General features: G+C 39.4%; 1 protein-coding gene across 1 annotated transcript in view; it reads right to left on the bottom strand.

The window, feature by feature from the left end:
• Positions 1-14,722, bottom strand: part of LOC122564002 (EF-hand calcium-binding domain-containing protein 5-like) — a 164,768-nt gene extending 150,046 nt beyond the window's left edge. The window contains exon 1 of the mRNA XM_043718422.1: positions 14,069-14,722. Coding sequence (XP_043574357.1) covers positions 14,069-14,667 — 599 coding nt within the window. The 5' untranslated portion in view covers positions 14,668-14,722. The remainder of the gene's footprint in view (positions 1-14,068) is intronic.
• Positions 14,723-14,929: the final 207 nt, after the last annotated feature.

The raw sequence follows: 14,929 nt of genomic DNA, 5'->3' as shown, positions 1-14,929 counted from the left end.
GAGTGAAAAATTACACAGCCATTTTGATTCACCCTATAATTCAAAATTAAAAATCACACCACATCAGGTTATAGTCCAACAGGTTTAATTGGAAGCACACTAGCTTTCGGAGTGCTGCTCCTTCATCAAGTGGCTCCTTCATCAGAAGGAGCAGTGCTCTGAAAGTTAGTGCTTCAAAATAAACTGTTCGACTATAAACTGGTAGTGTGTGATTTTTTTTAACTTTGTACATCCCAGTCCAACACTGGCATCTCCAAATTATAATTCAAAATGCAGCGGTTTTTTTTGTTCATCCTTTCTGCTTTTTTCAGCAACTGGCTCACTTACTCTTTTGAAAATCCACACATTTTCAGCTTTACCACTCTGACATCATATTTCATGTATCTTAGTAGCTCCCACAGACTGCGCACAAATGCACTGACACAGAAGTCATATGACTATGGCAAGCCAGTTAGTATACAAAGGGTACAATTGCATTTCTTCAAACTAAGATGGAGCTGGCTCTATGGACTATATAACCAATTCTCCTATCTTTTGTCTTAATGAGCCTTTAAATAGCATATCGGAACCTGAATCTTGTTGAAAACCTAATTATATACCAGTAAGATAGTGCAGCTTTTCACACCTTTATGATCTACTTGTATGCAATCAGAGCCAAACTATATGCTGTTCTGCAAAGTAAAATAATGTTTACCTCAGTATTATTTTCTTAAAGATCAAGAGTAAATGTTTAATCACACAGTGATTATACCACAGTGGCTCAGTGGTTAGAACGCTGCCTCACAGCACCAGGGATCCAGGTTCGATTCCATCCTCGAGTATCTGTCCATGTGGAGTTTGCATATTCTCCCTGTGTCTGTTTGGGTTTCCTCCCATAGTCCAACGATGTGCAGGTTAGGTGAATTAGCCATGTTAAATTGCCTATAGCATCCAGGGATCTGAGGGTTAGGTGCATTGGCCATGGAGAATGCAGGGTTACAGGTAGAGGGTCAAAGTGGATTTTGGGCAGCACAGTGGCACAATGGTTAGCACTGCTGCCTCCCAGCGTCAGAGACCCAGGTTCAATTCCCGCCTCAGGCAACTGTCTGTGTGGAGTTTGCATATTCTCCCCATGTCTGCCCGTGTTTCCTCCCAAAGTCCAAAAATGTGCAGGTTAGTTGAACTTGCCATGCTAAATTGCCCCTAGTGTTAGGTGAAGAGGTAACTGTAGGAAATGGGTCAGGGTGGGTTGCTCTTCAGAGGGTCAGTGTGGATTGTTGGGGTGAAGGGTCTGTTTCCACACCGTAAGCAATCTAATCTAATCTAATCTAAAATTTGCTCTGGTATTTGTGCTATACAATTCATTCACTGTCAGAGATGTAGTGGCATTATGAAATTGTGTTCAGACTAATAATCCAGAAGCCTAGACTAATGCTCTGGAGGCCGAGGTTGAAAGTCCATATGCCAACTAGTGAAATGTAAATTTAACTAATTGAAGCAGGAACTGAAAGCTAACCCCAGTGATAGTGACCACAACAACTGTCATTGATTGTTGTTAAAACTCAACTAATGCCCTTCTGTCATTCTTACCTGGTCTGACCTACCTGTGATTCGAGACCCACAGAACTGTGGTTAAGCTTGAACTTACCTCTGAAATGGCCCAGCAAGTCACTCAGTTCAAGGGAAATTCGGAAAGGCAACAAATTCTGGTTTCTCATAGAGTCACAGCATGGAAACAGACCCTTCGGTCCAACCAGTGCCCGGCCCATATCCCTCCAAATCCTTCCTATTCATATACCCATCCAAATGCCTCTTAAATGTTGCAATTTTACCAGCCTCCACCACATCCTCTGGCAGCTCATTCCATACACATACCACGCTCTACGTGTAAAAGTTGCCCCTTAGGTCTCTTTTATATCTTTCCCCTCTCACCCTAAACCTATGCCCTCTAGTTCTGGACTCCCCGACCCCAGGGAAAAGACTTTGCCTATTTATCCTGTCAATGCCCCTCATAATTATGTAAACCTCTACAAGGTCACCCCTCAGCCTCCGACGCTCCAGGGAAAACAGCCCCAGCCTGTTCAGCCTCTCCCTGCAGCTCAGATCCTCCAACCCTGGCAACATTCTTGTAAATCTTTTCTGAACCCTTTCAAGTTTCACAACATCTTTCCGATAGGAAGGAGACCAGAATTGCATGCAATATTCCAAAAGTGGCCTAACCAATATCCTGTACAGCCGCAACATGACCTACCAACCCCTGTACTCAATACTCTGACTAATAAAGGAAAGCATACCAAATGTCTTCATCAGTATCCTATCTACCTGCGAATCCACTTTCAAGGAGCTATGAACCTGCACTCCAAGGTCTCTTTGTTCAGCAACACTCCCTAGGACCTTACCATTAAGTGTATAAGTCCTGCTAAGATTTGCTTTCCCAAAATGCAGCACCTCGCATTTATCTGAAATAAACGCCATCTGCCACTTCTCAGCCCAGTGGCCCATCTGGTCAAGATCCTGTTGTAATCTGAGATAACCCTCTTCGCTGTCCACTACACCTCCAATTTTGGTGTCATCTGCAAACTTACTAACTGTACCTCTTATGCTCGCATCTAAATCATTTATGTAAATGACAAAAAGTAGAGGGCCCAGCACCGATCCTTGTGGCACTCCATTGGTCATAGGCCTCCAGTCTGAAAAACAACCCTCCATCACCACCCACTGTCTTCTACCTTTGGGCCAGTTCTGTATCCAAATGGCTAGTTCTCCCTGTATTCCATGAGATCTAACCTTGCTAATCAGTCTCCCATGGGGAACCTTGTCAAACGCCTTACTGAGGTCCATATAGATCACATCTACTGCTCTGCCCTCATCAATCTTCTTTGTTACTTCATCGAAAAACTCAATCAAGTTTGTGAGACATGATTTCCCACGCACAAAGCCATGTTGACTATCCCTAATCAGTCCTTGCCTTTCCAAATACATGTACATCCTGTCCCTCAGGATTCCCTCCAACAGCCGAGGGCAGGCTCACTGGTCTATAGTTCCCTGGCTTGCCCTTACCACCCCTCTTAAACAGTGGCACCACGTTTGCCAACCTCCAATCTTCCGGCACCTCACCAATGATACAAATATCTCAGCAAGAGGCCCAGCAATCACTTCTCTACTTCCCACAGAGTTCTCGGGTACACCTGATCAGGTCCTGGGGATTTATCTGTCTTTATCCATTTCAAGACATCCAGCAGTTCCTCCTCTGTAATCTGGACATTTTGCAAGATGTCACCATCTATTTCCTACAGTCTATATCTTTCATATCCTTTTCCACAGTAAATATTGATGCAAGATATTCATTTAGTATCTCCCCTATTTTCTGTGGCTCCACACAAAGGCCGCCTTGCTGATCTTTGAGGGGCCCTACTCTCTCCCTAGTTCCCCTTTTGTCCTTAATATATTTGTAAAAGCCCTTTGGATTCTCCTTAATTCTATTTGCCAAAGCTATCTCATGTCCCCGTTTTGCCCTCCTGATTTCCCTCTTAGGTACAATCCTACTTTCTTTATACTCTTCTAAGGATTCACTCGATCTATCCTGTCTGTACCTGACATATGCTTCCTTCTTTTTCTTAACCAAACCCTCAATTTCTTTAGTCATCCAGCATTCCCTATACCTACCAGCCTTCCCTTTCACCCTGACAGGAATATACTTTCTCTGGATTCTCGTTATCTCATTTACATATCACTGCAAAGGCCACTTTTGCTCCTTCACAATCTACAGACCCAGAAAATAACACAGCCTGATCTACTTCCATAAAAGAATAAACCATTTTTAAAATGGTGCCATTAAATTCTGGACATTTTCAATTCAGATTCTGTCATATATTTCCCAAACCACATCAATGTTAAGATGTATAACAAAATTGAAATTCAGTTAAATCAGTAAAAAGCTAATCTAAATTTAATCTGATGTAAATTGTGACCTCGAAATAACTGTATTTAACACCAATTTCTCACTACAATGCAGGGCATACTCAGGCCTCAGAAACAGTGAACACAAAGAGAAGACACAGTTTGGAAAAGAACAACAAAAGGTGTCATTTTCCTACATCTGAAATCATGTTGGGCAGCTGCTGCATTAAAAGGCATGAATATGGAGAAGAGTTACGCTCAGAGTTGCTATCTGCTGTTATTATGTCCAAACTTGTTGAAGGTTGGTCAAATCAATACATAGTTTTCTATTTGTTGAAGCTAACATAGCTAAATGCAAAGAGTACTGGGATGCATGACAACATATTTAACCAATAGCAAAGGCCAGATTGTTACAGATTGTGATTTGTGTTAGTTTTCTTTGAGTTAGCAACATGTGACTGCAAACACACAGCTTTGGATTATTTTTGAACATGGCAAATTTACAATCAAGTTCAGGATTGCATAAAATTAAAAGAAAAGGCCTGTAAAATTGACAGAAAAACCAGTAATTCTGAGGATTGGGAGGACTTTAAAATATCAGAAAGGGATTTGAATAAACTGATAAAAATTGAATGTGAATGTAATCTAGCAAAAAAAATGTAAATCAAAAGTAAAAGCTTCCGTAGTTAGCACCCCGTGTTAACTGGGGTGAACAAAGTCAGAAGTACATGACACCAGGTTATAGTCCAATGGGTTTATTTGAAAACATAAGCTTTTGGAGCACTGCTGCTTCATCAGCTGAAGTGGAGGGAAGCACACAGGCACAGAATTGATAGGCACAAAGATCATTGCAAGATAATTCCAGGTAATTAAGAGTGACAAAAGATAGTTCAAATGACATGAGTGGAGTGTCAATAGGTTGAATAACAAGTCTTTGCAGGTGATCAAAGGTGTCAAAAGATGTGAATAAAGTGTCCGCAGCTGAGTAGCAAGTGGAGGGACAGCCAGTGATGCAATTAATTGAGGCAGACAGATAATTACAAAGCATCAAAAATAAGATGCTACTAGAGGCAAACCAAGTGTCTGGAGTCACATGACAGATACGACAGTAGCATGATGAGGGTCTAAACAAAGTAACAAGTAATAAAAAATTGTACAAACTAATAAGGTAGAGAGATAATAGTAAGTTATCTGTTTTGGACCAGACCAGACCCCTCAAAATATGTTAAGAAGGTAGCCTAGACCCTAAGCTTTTCTTTTTTAAACATAGATGTGAAGTGTGTGTTCCAGTTTTGATGCAACTGGTCAAACCACTCGACATTAAGTAAAACACAAAACTACAGTTTGAACACTGTAGTTAAAATACAAACAAAAGGAAGAGAAAATTAGAATATATTAACTATTGGAAAACGTAACTGAATAATAGATACACTATACCTTTGACTAATTAACTGTTCCAATATAGTAACATCCCATAAACACAGCTCTTGGCAAAAAGGTAAATTCTCCTTTCCAGGAGGAAACAACATCAGAAGAGATTTCAGACAATTAGATTAGATTAGATTAGATTACTTTACGTGTGGAAACAGGCCCTTCGACACAACAAGTCCACACCGACCCGCCGAAGCGTAACCTGCTAACCACTGTGCCACCATGCCGCCATCCCCTTCCATTGTTACAATTGTTTTTAAAAAACCCTAAAGGCCTCCTCTGATTGTTGACTTAGGCCATCTCCCATAGCCATTTCGGCACCTCTGTTGTTACAACCTGTCTTCAAATTAACCCAGGACAGAATAACCTTTTTAACATGATGCCACAATGTAGTAGCTAGGAGTCATTTTTACTGAAGCTCCAACTCTTCTGGGACTCAAACAGTTTCTGACTGCTACAGTTAAAAAACTAGAAAACTTGATCTGTAAGAACTGGTCACTCCCCTTCCATTGTTACAATTGTTTTTAAAAAACCCTAAAGGCCTCCTCTGATTGTTGACTTAGGCCATCTCCCATAGCCATTTCGGCACCTCTGTTGTTACAACCTGTCTTCAAATTAACCCAGGATAGAATAACCTTTTTAAAGTGACAGCATCATCACAGACGCCAAAACAGAGCAGTAAAGAAGATTTTACAAACATGATGGGGTTACATGTAGTGTGACATGAATCCAAGATGACAGTTGAGACCATCTTCATGGGTAATGAACTTGGCTGTCAGTTTCTGCTCAGTAATTCTGTTTTGTTGTTATGTATCTCGAAGGCAGCTTTAGAGGACGGTTACCCGAAGATTGGAGGCTGAATGTCCTTGACTGCTGAAGTGTTCCTCAACTGGCAGGGAACACTCCTGCATGGCGATTCTTTGCGGTGTCCAATCATCAGTTGTCATAACATCTGCATGGTCTCACCAATATACCATGCCTCGGAGTTTACTTTCCTGCAGCGTATGAGATGGACAACATTGGCTAAGTCACATGAGAACCCACTGTTTATTTGGTGAGTGGTGTTTCCACATGTGGTAGTAGTATCCATTTTGAAGAACTGGCGGGTCTTGATAAGGTTGCTGTGGCAGGGTTGTGTGGTGTTATGGTTGTTCTTCGTGTCTTTTGAGGTTAGGTAGTTGTTTGAAGACATGAAGTAGAGGCGTGGGGATGGCCTTGATGAGATGTTCATCATCATTTGATGATATGTTGAAGTCTGTGAAAAACATGGTGTAGTTTCTCCGCTGGGAAGTACGAGACAATGAAGGCAGCTTTTGAGATACACAACATTGTGGAGTCGCCAATCAGAAACTGATAGCCAAGTTCCGTACCAATGAAGACAGCCTCCACCCTGATCTTGTCGCACTACATGTAAACCCACCATACTTTTCTGTGTTTGTAAAATTTTCCTTACTGTTCCATTTTGACACCATCACCTTGATAATTTGTTATGATCTCTCTACCTTAATTGGTTTGTACAGTTTTGGATTATTCATTACTTTGGTTCGACCCTTATCATGCAACTTTCGTACCTATCATTTTATTCCAACCTTTAGATTGTCACCATCTTATTTCTGATTTTTTTTTGTAATTATCTCTCTGCCTCAATTTATTGGATCATAGGTTATCCCTTCACTTGTTATTCAGCTGTTGACACATCATTCAAACTGTTTGACACCTTTGATCACCTGCAAAGACTTGTTATTCAACCTATTGACACTCCACTCACACTATTTGTACTATCTTTTGCCACTCTTAATTATCTGGAATTATCTTGCAATGGTGTCTCCGCCTATCAATTCAGTGCCTGTGCGCTTCCCTCCACTGCACTTTACGAAGGAGCAGTGCTCCGAAAGCTTATGTTTTCAAATAAACCTGTTGAACTATAACCTTGTCAAAGTTAATGGGAGAATGTAACTTTTAAAAAAGTTTTGTGATTTACATATGAAAAAAGTGAAACTAACATGGTCATTCTAACAGACGACTTAACAAACAATCAAGGTATTTTTCAATGTATAATTTCAGTTACATCACACTGTAAACTTTTGCTATAAATTCTGTGTCTTACAATTGTGTACTCCACAACCACCTGATGAAGGAGCAGTGCTCCGAAAGCTAGTGCTTCCAATTAAATCTGTTGGACTATAACCTGGTGTTGTGTGATTTTTTAACTGACTATAACCTAGTTCTTGTGACTTCTGACTTTGTTCACTGAGGAACATACATGAAATCTCCCAGAATTAGAGATTCAAATGGCTATGGATAACTAGAACTTTAATTACTGTTCATGGATTGAATGAATCAACAAAAGACAAACTTATAGAAAAAGGCAGCAATAATTCTGTCTGGAATAAACTACTAAAAGTCAAAGTCAAACGTATACTGGAGTTAAGAGCAACTAGCCATGTCTGGCGAGAGAAGGAATGGAGACTACATGAATAAATCTGCTTTGACACCTGCTAGATAAACTTGATGACATAGTGCGACAAAGGACAAGGATTGTCGTGCAGAAGAATTTAAGGAGTTACCTGCAGAAAAGTTGTGTCTTCAAACTGACAGTCAATGACAAATGCAATAAGGAACAAAAAAGTTACTTCTGATAAGAAGGCAAGCTGCAGATTTGTTCTAATTTGGATGAAATTGTTTAAAGAATCATCAATAATGACTTAAAGGACGAAGATCTTTATAAAAATCAAACAACAACTCTCTCAACTTAGCAGAACTTTGAAGAACAACACTGTATAAAGATCAAAATCTGGACACTTCCAGAGACAGGCACTGTTGGTGGAATCTGGCCAAGTTCCACCATTAATTGGGTAATAGCAAAGTTGGGTTGTGAGGCTTAATTTGCTCACTTGAGGGGTCTTATTTCGGTTGCTACATGCAATTAAATTTAAATCATTGTTACTAGATTGTCTCTGAGATTTCTTAGTAAGAAGCTGAATTAAAGCTAACTTGTAGTGATTTACCCATAACAGGTGGATTTAAGGAAATTAGCATCAGTAAGAATATTGTATTGGGGAACTTTAATAAGGCTGCAACTTGATAAATCCTCAAAACCAAGTCGGCAACACTGCAGAATGTTGAAGGAGGTGGCTACAGAGACAGTGAATGCATTGGCGATTATAAACCAAAGTTCTGCAGATTGGAAGCTGGAAAATATCACCTCTGTATCTAATAAAGAAGTGACAGAGAACACAGGGAACTACACACCTGTACACCAGTAATCAGGATAATGCCAGAATTTAATATGAAGGACAGCATAAATAGACACTTGGATGATGATGATTTGATTGGGCATAGGCAACATGGATTTGTGATGGGGAAGTGGTGTTTTAATGAACCTGTTGGGATATTTTGTCGAACATAATTGACAAAGGAGAGTCAATGTGTGATGATGCTACTCCTTTAACAAGATCATGTTGTCCTTGGTTTTTTTCAGGAAGTTGTAAAACATAGGTTCTGAGAAGTCTGGGCTTGGATGGGATTTTGGGCCAGTTTGATTATAGCTAACAGATACTGCCTCAGGAGAAAGGCTTTTAAGTTAAAAAAAAAACACTTGTACAATGAAAGGGAATTGCTGGTTCTCCCTGCTCATCCTTTCTCTGGTTTGATTTGGTTTTTGGCAGTCAGGCTATTCACTGAAAGCAGTCAGGCAGTTTTAAAGTTGCTGGACCCAAAGAAACAGGATCATGCTGATCCTCTCTCTCTCTCTCTCTCTCTCTGACATCTCTCCTGTAAGACCATGTTTGATTTTACCTTTGTGCCAAGGAGTGTTTATGGGGATTGTTGCAAGTATTTGGAACAGCATCATTAAGTTCAGATGATCTGTTTCGGATAGGTTGAGTTATTCAGTATTCTGTTCTTTTTTGTTTGTGTTTCATTTTGTAATCTTGTGAATAAATTCTGTTTTGTTTAAAGCTATGTGGTTTGACCAACTGCATCCCTCCCAGAATATCCGTGTTACACCTGCTTAAAACAACTCGCAAAGTTAGGGTCTGAGCTACTTTCTTGAAATGTCTTGAGGGGGTTTGGCCTGGTCCATAACAAATGGATATAGTGTACTTAGATTTTCGGAAGGCTTTTGATAAAATCCCACACAGGTGGATGGTTAGAAATGTTAAAAGCATGTGGAATAGGAGGTAACATACCGGCTTGAATTACTAATTAACTACCACAGAGTAAACCGAGATTATAAATAAGTCGGTCATACTTGCTTTGGCAGGCTGTGATTAATGTAGCAGCTAAAAATCTGTATCTGAGCCCCAGCTATTCACAGTCATCAATAATTTGGAGGTAGGTACCAAATGTAATATTTCCAAATTTATTGATAATACAAAGCTAAGTGGGAATGTGTGTTGTGAGAAAGATATAAAGCAGCTTCAGGAGTATCAGGCTTAATGAATGGGCAAGAACATAGCAAATATAATGTGAAGAAAAAGTGAGATTATCCACTTTGTGGGGAGGAACAGATGTACTGATTATTTCTTAAATGCTCAGAGTTCGGCAAGTGTAGATATGCAAAAGGGCCTAGATATCCTTGTAGATAAATCATTAAAGGCTAACTTATAGGTGCAGCATGCTATTAGAAAGTTTAACCTTTATTCTGAAAGCATTTGAAGTCTTATTTCAATTGTTTAGGAGCTTGGTCAGTACCTGAAGTACTATGTGCAGTTTCAATCTTCTTATCTCAGGAAAAATATTATTGCCATAGAATGAGTTCACCAACTTTGTTCCTGGGATGGTGGGACTGTTCTATAAAGAGAAATTGGGCAATCTGTGCCTATATTCTCTAGAGTTTCAAAGAATGAGAGGCGATCTCATTGAAACTTACAAAATACTTAAAGGAATATTCAGGTAAGGTATTTCTCTTGGTTGGGGAGTCTAGACAGGAGGGGCACAATTTAAAAATAAGTGAGAGCCACTTAGGGTAGAGATGAGGAGAATGGTTTCTATTCAGAGTTTTGTACCTTGGAATATGTACCACAGAGGGCTGTGGAAGTTCAGTTTTTGAGTATGTTTATGGTACAAATTGATAGATTTCTGATTATTAATTGTACATAGGCTTATGTGGATGGAGTAGCTAACAGGCATTCAAGAGTTAGAACCAGTGTGGTCAGGTTGAGTGGTGGGCAAGTTTCACAGGCTCAATGGCCTACTGCTGTTCCTATGTTATCAAGATAAAGGTCATTCTGTTTTGCACAAAACATAATGGAATAAGTAGAAATTTTGCAGTTCCTAATTGATCTTATATAATGGTTGTTTGGTGAAACTGGGGCTAGACAGGGAAGTGAGTTCTTCTGTCGAGACAAAACAGATTAAGAGAAAAACAGGATAAAGTGACTAAAGTGAACAGGTTTAGGAGATTGGCCAAGCCTGTTGTTGGGACCCTCTGCTTATGGAAGGTTTGCCAGGACTGAAAATGAACCAGTCACAGGCTGCTGCAATCAGAGAATTGAGCCAATAAGAAAGTGTGCAGAGCCAGGTGGGAAACACAGAACTATTTCAGCATAGTGCTTATTGAACTTAGAGGTGTTGATTCTACAGCTGCAAGTAAAGGTGAAGGAAGAAAGTAGCTTTGAGGAGCAGGAGGTGGAATGACCACATGATTGCATGTCTGTATCTCAAGGAAACCAACAATTGCAGCACAAGGGTGAGTGTTGAATCTCATAATCTCACATCTGATGTATTCCTGGACTGTGTACATAATATAATTAGTAGTCAATAAAGATATTTTTTTCATCAAGTTCCAAATTTTGAGGCATTTTACCCAGAGTAAAGCTTCAAACCAGATTCCTAATAGAATTGGCTTACAAAACAAGTATTAGATCCTTTGCATTAGCAAATAAGTAAACAAGTTGTTGTTTGCGTTGCCTGCCTCAATATTGTTGTGCCCAAGGCAACCAGCAATAAGCAGGGCTTCTTCAGTAAATCCTATAAGTCACCTGCAACAAAATCAACTGATTGAAATGTAAAGGTAAAAGCAAAGATGCATCACCAAACTCCATACTGAAGAAGGCATTTTCTTCTCTTCACTTGTCACCATTACTTTCCAAATCCATCACTGCTAATACCAGCCCTCATTATTCCCTCATTTGACCCTAATCCCTGAGCAACTACACTTCCAAATGGGACTAGATTAAGTTAGAATATCTGGTTGGCATGGACAAGTTGGGCCAAAGGGTCTGTTTCTGTGCTGTTCAACTCTATTAGTCTGCAATAACTTTCCTATGACCTCGATACCTGAGTTTCTCTATCGCTCTCTCCTCAGTCTCCACCAGCCTGGTCCCCTTCCTCCGAGTACCATCACTTCAGGTCACCCAATTTCCAAGCCTGACCCGAAACTTATGTTGTCTTCTAATTCCCCCATACCTCTGACATTCATCATCTACATCTACATATCAACATCTTACCAACTCTTTCCATTCTTGACCAGTGTAATGTAGCAACGTACTTATTCTATTACATTCCCAACAGCCATATAATATGATAATCTTTGAGTGCTCCCTAATATCTAGGCCTTGCTAAAATCAAAAGAACATAAGAAGCAGAATCAGAAGGTGAATATACAGCCCATAGAACTTGCTGTACCATTTAATATGTTCATAGCTGATGTCTGCCTTCAACTTCACTTTCCCACCCATCCCCTTGAATCCCGATGGTAATGAAAATATCTATCTAGCCTTAAATATATTTAATGATTGCTCATCCACAACCCTCTGGGGTAGAGAATATTAAAGTTTCTTTGAATGAAGAAATTTCTCATCACAGACCTAAACAATTGGCATCTTATCTGATGATACTGACTGTTTATTCTAGATTTGTCAACCAGAGGAAACAACATCTCAGTATCTTCTCTGTCAAGTCCCTCATTACTTTGAATGTTTCAATTACATCATGTTTCATTTATGTTAATGCCAGACAATTTACAAACAAGGAAACAACCTACTAAATCTCTGCTGTGTTACCACTAATGAAAGTATAATTTTCATCAACTATATTGATCAAGACTGCATACGATATTCTCAGTGTATGCTTATCAATTCCTGATGGATTCCTGATCAAGGACTTTTGCCCAAAACATCGATTCTCCTGCTCCTTAGATGCTGCCTGACCTAGCACCACACTCTCATAATCTCATCAATGTCCCCCACAGTTGTCGTGAGACTTCTTTATGTTTATGTTCCAATTCCTTTGCAATGAAGCCCACATGTTATTTTCTTGCCTATTTGTTTGCTATACCTCCATGTTGTTTGATTTCCTTGTATGAAAACACCTAATTCTCTTTGGACTATCAGTCTAAAGTTTATCTGTGAGATATCATATAGCGATAAATGCCAGTAAGAAGCACTGGATCAGTAACCCAGAGGACAAGTTGATATTCTGGGGATGAGTCCAAATTCCATTTTACCAGCTGGTAAAATTCAAATTAATAAGAAACTAGAACTGAAAGTTATTCTCAGAGGTGGTGACTGAAAATATTATCAATTGTCAAAAAATCTATTTGGGTTAACTAATGTCCATAAGGGAAGGCAACAGCCATCCTTACCTGATGCAACTAGGTGTTAATCTAGACCCATATTAATGTTACTGACTTTTAACTACCATCTAGCTTGCTGGGGCATTTCAATCAGTTCAATGGCAATGACGGATGTGCTAATAATGCTAGTCTTGTCAGTGACACTATATTCCACAAAAGAACAAATAAAATCAACATCTGCCAATTTCATTTTTAAAAAATGCTGCTTTTCTATTCTTATTAATAAAGTGAGAAGCCTCACACTTCCCCACATTATATGCCATCGCTACCTTGCTGCCCAATCACTTCAACTGTCTAATCTTTATCCATCCTCTTTGAGTTCTCCTCATAGCTTGAAATCATACCTTTGTTTATATTATCAGCTAGCACAGATACAATCTATTGTGATGATGCTGTTCTTTTAGCAAGGTTATTCTCTCCTTTTGTTTTGAGAGGGGCCGTAACGGCAGAGGCGCCTAAATGTCTGAACTGGTTTATTTAATAATGCCTATCAGATGCTGCCTAAGTCAACAATCAGAAAAAGCTTTCAGGTATTTTTAAACACTTGTACAATGAAAGGGGAGTGGCCAGTTCTCCCAACTTCAGGGTTTTTTCTAGTTTTGGGATAGTTTTAGCTGGGGACCCAAACAAACAATTCCATGCTGATCCTCCCTCTGACATCTCTCTCCTGTAAGACCCTGTGTTTGAATTTATCTTTTTGCCAAGGGATGTGTTTATGGATGTTGCAGTAAAGTTGCATTTTTGTGTCAGTTGGGTTTTCAAATAGTCATTTTATTCTAAATTCGGTTTTCTTTTGTTTGTGTGTAAATAAACTCTGTTTTGTTTAAAACCAAATGGTTTGACCAGCTGCATTTCTCCTGGAATATTTGCCTTACATCTGACTTAAAGCAACTAGAAAAGTTAGGATCTGGGCTACCTTCTTGAAATGTTTTGAGGGGGTCTAGCCTGGTCCATAACACTATAAAGGTGATTGGAAGAAATGCATGACAATACATTTGCATCTTAATAATCCTCAGCAAAATAAGTACTTTGAAAAGCATTATCCTGCCTGGTATATTTGATTCTGGATTAGTGGTGCTGGAAGAGCACAGCAGTTCAGGCAGCATCCGAGGATGCTGTGCTCTTCCAGCACCACTAATCCAGAATCTGGTTTCCAGCATCTGCAGTCATTGTTTTTACCTGCTATATTTGATGTCAACAACATGACTGTTTAGCTGCTCCACCACATGCTTTAAGCCATGAATATATGGATTTTCATTTGCAGGTCTGTTATATTGTGGATTATTCTCCATCAGATACTGTGCCAAGAAATTAATTGGGTTAAAGTAAGGATGTGGTGTCGCTAATACGGTCAAATGATTTTTTTCGACTTCCATTAATAACTTCTCTAGGCCCAGAATCAGAGTAGGCAGCAACTTTTCCAGTAGGTACAGACGAGTCTGCACTGTCAACTGATTTTCATTGAACCATTCCTTTGTCAATAAATCCAGTGGAATCTTTTTTTCCAAAACAGCTTTCTCATGTTTGCATTTTTTGAGAAGGATTGTCTTCTGTTCTTGTAATTTTAGCACTCGCTTTGTTACTTTTCGTTCAAACATCCTCTTCCAAAGTAACTTGTTTCCTTCAAAGTCATCATCTTCTTTTGTATCATCTATTGAAAAACCCCCAATTGCTTCAGTCTGAAAGGAAGCTCTTTTAGCTTCTAATTTATATTTCGGCACTGGTGAATCCAGTGATGCAGTGTTAACAGCAGATCTATTAACTGGATTTACAGTCATAGGGTTTAAACTACTTTCTTCTATTGCATTCTCAAAGATTTTCTGTCCAACTGGAACCTTAGTACCATGTTCAACTGTTACATTTTCTGCAATTGACACTCTTCTTTTTACAACTGGATGAGAACTCATGCTGTCATTTTCATGTGATGCATGTGTCATTATTCCTTTCCCAAGGAAAGCGCTTTTTGGTGATTGCAAAACCGTATTGGCAACATCCTCCATTTCATCCACAATTGATTCAGTTTTAATAGAGATCCAAGTC

Source organism: Chiloscyllium plagiosum, chromosome 28, assembly GCF_004010195.1.
Source record: "Chiloscyllium plagiosum isolate BGI_BamShark_2017 chromosome 28, ASM401019v2, whole genome shotgun sequence".
Classification (NCBI taxonomy): domain Eukaryota; kingdom Metazoa; phylum Chordata; class Chondrichthyes; order Orectolobiformes; family Hemiscylliidae; genus Chiloscyllium; species Chiloscyllium plagiosum.
Note: the sequence above shows the minus strand (reverse complement) of the source record. Positions and strands in the feature narration are given on the sequence as shown.